At 40.7% G+C, this 12,150-nt stretch overlaps 1 protein-coding gene across 3 annotated transcripts in view; it reads right to left on the reverse strand.

Moving 5' to 3' along the window:
• Hr39 (Nuclear hormone receptor FTZ-F1 beta) overlaps positions 1–12,150 on the reverse strand; it is a 220,871-nt gene that overhangs the window by 62,498 nt on the left and 146,223 nt on the right. For all 3 annotated transcript variants that reach the window (XM_083144545.1, XM_083144546.1, XM_083144547.1), the window contains one exon: positions 3,371–3,879. In XM_083144545.1, the coding sequence (XP_083000671.1) occupies positions 3,371–3,674 (304 nt within the window). In that variant the 5' untranslated portion in view covers positions 3,675–3,879. The remainder of the gene's footprint in view (positions 1–3,370; positions 3,880–12,150) is intronic.

A 12,150-nucleotide genomic window follows, 5' to 3' on the forward strand; every position in this document is an offset into this window, starting at 1 on the left:
AAAATAGGCAGTGGGGTCCAAAATAGGCAAAATGAAAAGGCTTCCAAAACATTCGAAAAAACATAAGAAACGTATATCCAGAAAAATTTTATCAATATACAGATATGCAGTAGATAAAAAGAGGCATTTTGCCAAACTTCCGGGCTCTAGTTATTATGCATACATTTGCACACATTAGAATAACTGCAACCAACTTGCTGGTCTATAACGTATATTTACTCTGTGTTGCTGGTTTTCTACCTCCGTGATTTCAAACCAATGAACAGCGAGTGCAGAAGTCACGTGATCAAGCCTGAAACCATGCGTTCCCGCGCTGTGGTCTCGATTGCTCGTGTACTTGGCGCTTTCGAGCTGCACTAGGTGACGTCGCTTCCGTCAAGACTATACTTCAAGTCTACTCTTCGTATCTTTCGGACACAGCCCATGAATGCTGCTGAGGTTCCTTATCTATGAAGTAATATTTATTTGTATTATAATTTCTACGACCTTTTGTCATTTCAGCACTTCGAGTGGCGTACGATCTTGCCTCCGGAAATTCAGTCTCGGCGAAGGTAATTTTGCGGAGACCCGGGTTCGATTCAGTGGCGGATCCAGGAATGGCACTTGGGAGGCGAGATCTTACCGTAGAAGATCATTCTCGTCTCGAGTCTGGAAATATCAAGTACATACAGCATGTCTCGCACAAACTTTCTTAACGATTTTCCGTTTGACGCCTCGTGTCGCCAATATTCTTTATTTTAGAAACAAAGTATCAATTAACTGGTGACTGTAGATAAGAATGCCTATTATTGACATCCTTTCACACAGATAATCGACGTGAATTACATCATACATACACAAGAACTGAATTGTATTTTATTACGTATATGTTTGATGGCAATGTTGTAGATGGTTGTGCTTCTTTCTATTTCTGCTAAACAATTTTATTTCAACACCCAGAGTAATTTTCTTGCGTGTGTACATGCATCTGGACAAGTACTGACTCGACTAATTAACACATGAGTGGAAGCGAGGGCATGGAGGGGAAAACGTGGCTGCAACTACCATCAGTTTGCATCAGCGCGCACTGCCTTGCTCTGCCCACTAGCTTTCTCCCCTTCACTACCGCATGGTCTTGCTCCACGGATTCCCAAGACACAGTATAGTTAGTTCTCTATTAATAAACTTCAAAATTATTGGTTAAATTAAGTTAGTTTTCATTCTCATGTGCTTTCAATAAAACCTTTGGGTGGGGATATTTTTTGATGGTTCCATTCTCTTCTCGGTACCATCCCTACATGATTCATCCTCCATATGAAAAGATCCATGGACGTACAGGCCGCTTATAACTCGTGTGATTTCACCCAAATAATGTGCACACAGTTTTACAGACAATATAACAGCTTGGGAAAAAGCACTCGATCCATTCTATTTAAAATCGCAATCTTTCTTTTCAAGTTCACAACGGTGAATCACCCTGTGCACGACCACCCCCCCCCCCCACACACACACACACACAAAAAGAGAAGAAAAAGGCAAAGAGGTCGAAGAAGAAAAAAAGCCGCACCATTTTTAAATTCAGGAACTGAAGAATTAAAATAAACTTTGCTATTCAAGCTATTCAAACTTTCACTCTTCAGCGAGTTCGAGCGGGTTTATAAATATGGTTTCACGAAAGGCTCGAACCTTATTTCGAACTTCAGAACTGATTAAATAAACATGAAGCTGCTTCTTTATGTATTCCGTGGCAAGGTGAACCCTTTTTTTCCCCGCATCGTAAAAAAAGGACCTCCCAACAGTGCCACTTTGTATTTGTAGCCGCCGGTGAACAGGAATAAATGCGACCTTCCACTGATTACAGCCACTTCTTCAAAATTCGTCACGATTCTTTGATGCCACTGGCAAATGAATGGACACTTCTCGAAAACCTGGAAAATACTGAACGAAAAAACACACTATTCTTTTGTTATTTGGCGTTGCTTTTATGCCACTTTTGGCTAACCGCGACCTTGAGGATGAGTGACGATGTGATGAAATTGATTCAGGGACATTCACAAAGAACTCCTATGCCCATGTCGAGATTCGAACACTGGAACCCCGCTGTGCTAACCACTCTGCCGCCGTGGACGGAACACTATTCGTAACCGACCCTATCTCTCCGCCGTACAAATATGGCCTCGTGGCTGAGTGGTTAGCGGAACGCGTTTCAAGCCCAAAGTCGCAGGTTAAATTCATGGGCGGAGCCAGAAATTTTAGTAAAAAAAGGAGGAGGGGTTCAGGCCATTAATAACACTTGAATAGCAGACATAATAATAATGATTAGGGTTATTATTATACGATAATACAGACTGTGTTATAAACTATAAAAAAAGTAAAGTGCTCCCCTGTGCTTTGCACCACGCCATGAAGGCGCAAAGGGGGTGTGGAGTTAGGGCTCCACACTTTCTTGATCATGGCCGCCTTTACCCACCAGTTTCCTCCAGGTATCTATCCACTTTATACGACGCTGGGTGGGCGCCTGAGCCGCTTGAACAGGTGGGAAAAAACCGCCGGGGATCGAACTATTACAAATTTATTATCACCATATCCTTGGGATGATTTTTTTAATTGGAACCAGCAGATGAGTGAATATCTGCTTTTCATTTTTTAAAGAAGAACCTACAGTTAGTATACTTCAATGCATAATTATTCTACTTTGTTATTAGCCTTTACACAGAAAAGTTGAGAGAAAATTTTAGTCGTAAAGTTTATGCTGCCTGACCTCTCACCTAAACCTCTAGATTTTGCAATAACAAATATTATATGTTGTATCTGTAACTTCCCTCATCATGGAGCTGCTTCAAGAAAAAGTTTAATTTACTTCATTCCAAAATCCTGAGAGCAAAATACGCTCCATTTCCCCGGAATTTTCCGGTTTTGGAAGCATTTCAAAGTTGCCCAACTTTTCCATTATTTCCACTCATATATAATTTCCAGGCCAGTGAGAACAGCGTTTGTGCATACAGATGTGTAACTTCATACGACAAAATAATACTAAAGGTATATATACGAGGGTTCATCAATAAATAAGGTAATATGGTCATTCAGGTATGGAAGGACCTTTATACACAGTGGACTTGTTTTAATTCGAACTCCAAGGAAACACGAAAAAAGTTTGAATTATTATTATTATTATTATTATTATTATTATTATTAAAGACGATTTCAAGGGGAATAAACTTTAATTCTAAATATCTAAAAAAAATAGAATAAAAAGATTCCACTGTATAGATGGTTCTCGTTACATCAAGAACGAGACCACCTTAAACATTATTTCCAAGACGATCACATACACGTCAAAGGTACCTTATTTATCGATCAACCCTCGTACAATTAACTAGCTGCCACTTACCGTCGTCTGCCTGCGGCGGCGGGACAGTCGGTTTCCTGTCGTGGTTGACCAATCCGTGCGGCTGGGAAGACGTGGGCGCCGAAACAACAACGTCCTTGGGGTCAATCACAGGCGAGGGGGTAGCGGGGAGCTTCAAGCCCCCCTTGTGGCACAGGGCCGGGGAATGTTGATAGTGGGCGGTGGGCCCCCCTCCCCAAGTGCCGGAAGGGGGGTTCGTGTCCATAGTCTCGTTCATGATATGTGCGACGTCTGCAGGGACGTCCAGGGGTTGGCCACCGACCTTGCTCGCGTGGCCGTCGATCATCTACCACCACTGGGATCACTGTGAGTCAATACACTGTCACTGTAGCTCATGGTCCGCTTGGGGGGCGGCGATGGGGAGCCATGGCTCGCGGGGGGACCCTCAGCGCCAGGCATGGGGGAGAGGCCGCATCACAGGGCGGGGAGGGGCACTTGACGGTTCCGGAGGTCACCGGCCGTTCATCTCAGCTCCCCGCCGGAAAGGCACTCTGGAAATTAAAATAAATTTCAATTAAAAATAAACCTACAAACCATACCTTATCAATAACATTATGATATTTTAATAATTTAAAATTTAATAACTCGCAGCATATTCAACCTCCAGTCTCAACTTTGAAGAATGGATGACGTATATAATATGCATTCTCCACTGAGGCTGTAACACATTGAGATACATGAAATAATTCTTACATGTAAAAGTGTGGGGCCCTAACCCCAGACACCCTATACGCCTTCATGGTGAGGTGCATTGCACAGGGGAGCACGTTATCTTTTTCTAAAAGTAAATTACCCCTTGCATATAGCACCGTGCCATGAAGGCGCATTTAGGGGATGTGGGGGTAGGGGCCCACATTCTCGATCTCGGCTATTTTGGAGGTGATGTGATCAGCACCACGTTCCGGCCGCCTTTATCTCCCGATATCCATTTATTGGAGGCTGAGCGAACCCCAGAGCCGGTCAATAATGGAAAAATTCCCACCTCCAAACGATCACTCCACCTGTCCCGCATGGCAGTCAAGAATTCCTTCCTTCCGACTTGAGTAGGTCTCAAATCAGTGGCGTATGCTGAGTCCAAGATATCTCCTTATAATCTCAAGCTCCGGTGATTTAAAAAAAAAAAAAAAAACACTGTAATATATACGGTGAGATATGTTGGGCATCCCCCTCAAACTTTTCAGGATTCGCCACTGCTACATACTGAACATTTTTCAACTACCGTGGTAAATCATTTGGACATTCAAAGGCATTCTTTCAAGTACAATACAGATCAATTCGTGGTGTGAGGACCAGACGGACGTAACTCCCATTTATCAAATTTAGATTTAGGAGGGAGGAAATAATGTATTCTTAGGAATATGTTTGATTAAAAAAAAAGTCAGTAAAGTAGGAGATGGTGGAAATATGTCAATCTTACTTCAAATGGATATCTTCAGAGGAGTTGCGTATGGTTCCCATGCGACGAATTATGCTGTTGTACAAACAGAAAGATCACAAAATTATGTAAGCAACTTATGAACTATTCACAGAATGGCGGATTGACAGTATTGTCGATAAACCTATAAGTCACTATCCGTTGCTACCTGTTGCAACATTACAAATAAAACAAAAACCGAGTCTACGCAAAAGCAGGTGTCTGGAAATGAGATTACGCAGCAGGGTGCCCAACTTTCGTCCACGGCTTTGCGTCATTCACACACACACACAAAAAAAGAACGCCTTCGCCGACTGCCCCGTGGCCTTGAAGATCGGCTGGGTTCGGATAACAATATCCGAGTGCTATTTCCTTCCAGCCACTTCAACGCCCGGCCATTGTTTCCTACGACCCGCCCAACAAATGCGACGATGTTGTTAACCTGAAGAGGTGTAGCACCGTGAGGCTGGGAACCAGTGTGTTATGCTGTTCCCTCCACTCTGTTCTCGGGATGAACTATGGCAACTTCGGTACATTTATTTCTTCCTATTTCAGTTATTCTACGTCGCTTTTCTACGGAGCGCTTTACGCTGAGCTAATACCGATGCAGCAGGCAGGTAAAGGTAAAGTTCACCGTGCCATGAAGGCACCTTTAGAGGATGTGGGCCATTTGAGGTGATGTGATCAGCACCACGCTCGTGCCGCCTTTACCCCCCCCCCCCCCCCCGGGACACCTTGATTTGAGGTCGGTTGAGCCCCAGAGCTGTTTTAGATCACCCACCGCGGAATTGAACCCGGGTCTCCCGCGTGGCAGCCATACACCCGACTACACAACCGTGGTTATCGATACAGACAGCAGAGGTGAGAAATGTTTGTTTCCTTGAGTTTGTTTTTAAGTTCACTTTCATGCTAATTGGGTTGCTTTTAAGTCCACTTTCATGCTAATTGGGTTGTTTCTAAGTCCACTTCAATGCTAATTTTTTAACTCTACTCTAATTCTACGTGGGTTGTTTTTAACTCTAATTCTACGTGGGTTGTTTTTAAGTCCACTTCAATGCTAATTTTTTAACTCTACTCTAATTCTACGTGGGTTGTTTTTAACTCTAATTCTACGTGGGTTGTTTTTAAGTCCACTTTAATGCTAATTGGGTTGTTTTTAAGTCCAATTTAATGCTAATTGGGACTGGGCATTCAGTTTAAAATGCAATGCACCGGGTATCGAACCCAGAATAGATGTGGAATAAGTAGGGACGAAGTTTTCGTTTTAACGTTAACACCGAAAAGTTGAGGAAAGCAAAATAAAGTGTTTAAAATGTATTTGGGTAGGTAAACGAGGGATGTTTTCGGTGTTTCGGAATCGCGAAATATCTCGAATTATGTCACTATTTTCAGAATAACCCCGAATTTTACACTTTAACACCGAAAAACGCCGCGAAATATGCAATATAAACTGAGAATAATATTTCTTCTGTTCAAAAAGAACTACCTGAAGCGCTATTAGATCTATAATTTCTAGTCTAGCAGGTGATAGTTCGATTCAAAAGAAACTTATCACGCTTCACTTATTGCAGTTTTGGGCAGACACGACTGACAGTGTCTAACCTCGCCCTGAAATATACTTCGCTCAGGGGAAAGGGGGGGATTTCCCAGAAGGGAGATTTCGTAGGAACGGGAAAATATTCAGGGAGAAGCACCTGTTGTGTTTCGGAGTCGAGAGGGAGGCCGTGTATGTGTGTGAATACAAAACTGTATTTGTGCCTCCCGATGGCGTAGTGCCTTGTAATCGAGGGGTCCCCGGGTTCGATAACCGGTCGAGGCACATGTCACAGTGGTTCGGATCCCACTTTAAAATGTAGGTCCAGCCTCGATTTGCCTTTCTGTGCATAAAGTGGACTTCAAAACAACAACATCAATAAAAAAACTGTATTTTGAGGTCGAAGAGGAATGTTTTGGTATTGCTAGGGAAATGTGATGTGTATGATTGTGTTAAAAATGTGGGTGTTATCATTCAACATATATTTCATATTTAGTGGCTGATGAGATGAAATAGTTTTCCAAATGGAAGAAATTTGGTCATTTCTCAAAAAAGTAAGCCATAATTATTTTTTTGTCATTAAAACTAAAATTTGTCTCAATTTTCCAGAACTAACACAATGTGGAAACCTTAAGCATAAGAGAAACTGTAAAATGCATGTAAAAATAACATCGAATTTAGCCCTAAACTGCGAAAAATAACACCGAATTGCAGTACAAAATAACATCGAAATTTAGGGGAAAATAAAACTAAAACTTCACGTCACTAGGAATATGTGAGATTCACTCTCTCCTATTTCTGCCTCCGTGGTTACCCGAACATCGGATCTAGTATATGCATCATATACAGTACATGATCGCGTGTGCGGCAACGTGAATGTCACTTTATGCACATTCCATTATTTTAATTTTATTCATTGTATTGTATTATACTGAATTATGAAATAAAAATTAATAGAAAAGGGGGCAAACGTAAAATGCCGCGGATATAACGTCCTGGTTTATTTTTAAAGTCACCAGACCAAGCGCATACTCCTGACCGCATGAGGGTGTAAGTTGGGTTATTTCGGGGGTTCGCCCCTTTTCATTTTAATATCATTATGTGGTAAAAAAAAATATATATTTAAAAATGTAACTAACCATATGATATAAGTTGGCCTAACCGTTACAAGGGACACACATTGTTCTTAGCCAGAGGTCTCCATATATACAGGTGGCCCACATAAATTCAGCCTAAGAAGTGTAGCTGTTTAATTCACTTAGACACAGTCTATATGGTTGTTTAATGCGCAAAAATGTACACTTTAATTTGTTTTGTGTATATTTCGCAACCTTAGGTGAGACAAAACGAGTCAACTTGACATGAGACTAAGAACGAGGTAGACTCTTTCTGACGAAGCTGTGCATAGTCCCGTCTCGTCGTAACCGTTCATAATTCAATTTCATTTTCGTTATTTAGTGTCGCGTTTCTGCCACTGTTGGCTATATCGCGACGATGAGGATAAATGATGAGGTGATGAAATGGCTGAAGTGACCGACCACTCACAAGAAACACCCGTGCCCAAGCCGGGATTCGTACACGCGACCCCTGGCGTCGTAACGCGATGTGCTAACCACTCCTTCTCGGAGGTCGACTAATTCTGAGTGGACACCTCGCACTTCCTGAACCGAGTAATAACGTCCCTGTTCGGGCGCCATTTCGGCCGCTCATTTGCCAGCATAAATCTCACCCGATACCAATCTGGCATTGACAAGCCACCTCAAGTTGAAGGCCTTGCGAAACTCCTTACGCCGAAATTAGGACCATTTGCTCTCGCCTTGGAACATAAATCGCGCAATACCCAAAGGTCTCGCCCACAGGCTGGCCCCTTCAGCACGCCCACGACAGGACCACACGCAATTTCGTGTCTTACTTTGGGACAAGTTATTATTCCCACTCAAGTTACAGTTATCTTACAAGTGGCAAAATCAGATACATAAAAGCACCATGCCTACAGTAAATACACTACACCGTAACATGTGAAATATGTACAAAAATCTATGAAATAAGAAGTATATGAAACATAATATATTATTTTTTTGAAGTCATTTCCTTCATTTCTAAGTTATTATTCTACATATAAAAAGTTATTTTGAAATAATGACTACTTGCCTGATGTAATTATTTCCAGAGTGGGCAGGGGTCGCAGTGGTTATTTCCGAAATATGGTGGAAGTCAAGAATTTTTGACGTATGGTTTTAATGGATAAGCAGGTTAAGTGAAAGAAAGTGACAGGCCTGCAAAAATCAGATTTAAAAATCCAAATTTCTGGATAAATCAAATGGATATTTGTTTCACAATCGTACATTCATTAAGGCTGGTTTACATTGGTCGAGTAGACGGGAGAGTAGCTGGAGCTAGTAGAGTAAAGCGAGCTACTCTCCCTGTGTAAACAACTGGGGAGAGCACTGGAGCCAGTACTCGCTCCAGTAGTCAGAACAGTCGAGTGGATGTCCACTGAGGACATCGACTCAACCGAGTCAACACTTTCTGAAGACAGTAGAGAGTCTGTGTTGTGTTGTGCCTGTGATAGGAACAAACAAAATAAACTACGGGTGTATGAAGTTGAAGAGATGAGACTTGATGTATTTGGCGTAGGAGAAATAAAATGAAAAATAAGGAATTTACGTTCAACCAAGAATGATCGAAAACAAAAAATTAAAGAAATTAGTTTTATTTCCAGAGATGTCCTGGTGCATTATTGTATTCATTTCTCGTGAGAAAAAAGTGTGTAAACAGTTTCATAACTTTTTTAGAAAAAAATCGACAACGTTCTATGAAAAGAGCAGAAAACAACTGCAGCTACTATCCCACTTTGCTGGAGTCGAGTAGAAAGTGTGTAAACAGCTACTCGCCATAGAAGGGTAGAGACGAGCAGACAGGCCAGTAACTCTTCCCCTCACTCGACCAATGTAAACCAGCCTTTAGGCTACACATTGAAACTAAAAAGTAGCGCAAATAGCATATTTTATGTAGAAATATAATACATGTAATATACGTATTCACCTCAAACTCTGTAGAAGTGTGAAACATGAAATACCAGGGTGTATACAAACACAGACTTTCCCAGTTTTCAAAACGAAAACCAACATTTTCCAGACCAAACTATTAGTGTGCATGAACATGTCTGTAAGAAAATTAGAATGTTGTAGCTCCAAACTTACATTTAGAATCCCACTTAACTAATTGCTGGAATTTTACCTTACGTGGAAAGGTAATAACGAGAAGGGAAACTCAACAATAATTGACCCTTAAATGTAGTATCAGGGGCAAGATTTTATGTGATACAGTAGAGCGTCGATTATCCGAACGTCGGTCAACCGAACGACCGCTTAACCGAACTGTGTACTCGCTCACTTTCAGATATCTGTAATGAAAAAAGTACGTGACTTAGCTGCTCGTAAGCGTGTAGGCTTGCTTAGACAGACCAAAATAAAGGATTTTTTTAAACGTTAATTTTGTGTACTGTGTGTATTGTTCATGCAAAATGCGTATGTAATATGTACATATTTTTGTTTAATAAACTGTACCACATACTATATATTCCTACTAAAGTTGCCTTTGTACGTTACTTTGTAATACATACTTAAAGAGATGCCTGTTTTTATGAATAAATTTACTGTACAGTACTTCTTTTTGGCAAATAAACATGTACAGTTCGATTATCCGAACAAACCAGTTTTCCGAACACCCATGTCCCCCAATTACTTCGGATAATCGACGCTCTACTGTACTTGTATTGACTAATGATTAACAAAAAATATTATTTTTTATAAAAAAAAATATTGCATGAACAATACATAATTACAGTATGCATGAACAATACATTAGTATTAATTATCAATTGAAGGATTTTCCTTAAGATTTCCTTGACATTTGTACTTTTTTCAAATTCCCTTAAATTTCTAGCTTCTTCAGGATATTCAAGCGTGTGGGAACCATGTGTTCGTCGATGTTCAGTTATTTCTTTATTTTCACTTCCTTCACGAGTTTCTACGGTAGGTGGTTTTTCTTTGGACGGTATGGAGCGGTACATCAGCTAATAAAAATCCCTACGCAATAAACCAAAAATTTGGAGAAGTCGAAATGTCTCAAAGCTGCACACTCAACACTGTTGCCAAGCAAGATTATCTTCCACATCCACAGAGCAAAACGAGGTAGCAAACTGTTGATTCATAATTAAACATTGGCGATTGGATAACTACCAGCCGCCGGCTGAGGAAGCTTTTGACAAATAAAAGACAACCTTTCCTCTGTGGGTTTCTTCCACAAGGTCACCTGCGTCTTAACTTGGGGTTCCGCAACGTGCGCAGGTGGACTCTGAAATCTCCCTCTCATTCATATTTATCGAAACATCACAAAATCCTTTTCCCAAGTGGAAAACAACCAAGACCAAAGGAAAAGGGGAATTATACAAAAACGAAACGCAACTCTCTAGGATTGGCAAATATAGGTGTTCGGAAAGGGCACAAACTGTGATTTTCTGTTGAATCAATTAAAGAAAACATTTTCAATATAATTTTATATTGAGCATGCGTACAGATTCTAAACAGTGATGATCCAACGTGTACAGCATGTAGCCGGCCCCAGTCCCGGAGTGGTTAGAACATCACGCTACGACGCCAGGGGTACCGGGTTCGAATCCCAACCAGGGCATGGATGTTTGTGAGTGTCCATTCATCAATTTCATTACCCAAAGTGACCCAAAGTGGCAAAAAGCGAAGTAAAATAAAGCAAATCAATCAACAAATGTACGTCATGTCTGTAATATTTGCTATTAAAATAATAAACATAAAAACTGTATGCTGTAAAATTGCATTTTTTTGATTTAAGTGCTTTTCCCCTAACACCCTCGAAATAAGACATCATTTCAATATTCAGGGCGCAGATTTCACACTGAATCTGTTGCAAGTAGCATTAAAAAAATGGCGCGTTCCGAAAGCAGTAAGAAAGGTACAACAATTTCGTTGACAGTTAATGTAATGTGTGACTGTCATTATTGAAATATTATATACGTACAATGATCAGTCAAACTCGAAATATTTTCCGTCCTTTCATACACGTCCCGTATTAGCCGCAACAGTCACTTTTTCGATTCCCTGTCCCGATTTTTTTTAACGTAACACGGGACGCCAAAATGTTCTTTTTGTGACAATAACTTATCGACAAAAAAATACTGCAACAATGCACCTTCTCTATTACTATGAACTATAGCATAGTACAATTCAGTCACGTCTGACTACAGCGCGGTTTATAATAGAGGTTTATATGTTTATTATTTAATTAGTTTTCAAACTTCTATATTTATGACGAAAACAGTTCTTATATTAAAATGTGTACATTTTGTTGTCCCGTTTATAATTCTGGAAAATATGAAAAATGTCTCCTCTTGTTGTTTCAAAAATCTGATCACCTTATTCGTACAGCATGTTTCGACAGGCAAGCTACATTTAAAGCTCGAAATTGATGGTGATCAAAGTTTTGTCACAGTTTAAGCCCACTTTATACAATTACATAGGTAACTGCGGGACTGCACCTGAAGCTTAAAGTGGGATCTGAACCACGTGGAATCAGTCTCCACCGTGGATCGAACCCGGGGATTCCATTTTGGCAGACATGCCAGATAATGGTAAAAACTACACGAAGCAACGTTGTTCTTCAGGCTATTGAGTACGTTGTGGGTTGTAGAAATTACGAAGTGTTTTGCAAACCAGTCCACTGCAAATTTCTCCCTTACTATATACTACATATCATTTCTATAGTTGTTTTTTAGAG

Source organism: Lepisma saccharinum, chromosome 23, assembly GCF_977018435.1.
Source record: "Lepisma saccharinum chromosome 23, izLepSacc3.1, whole genome shotgun sequence".
NCBI classification, from domain to species: domain Eukaryota; kingdom Metazoa; phylum Arthropoda; class Insecta; order Zygentoma; family Lepismatidae; genus Lepisma; species Lepisma saccharinum.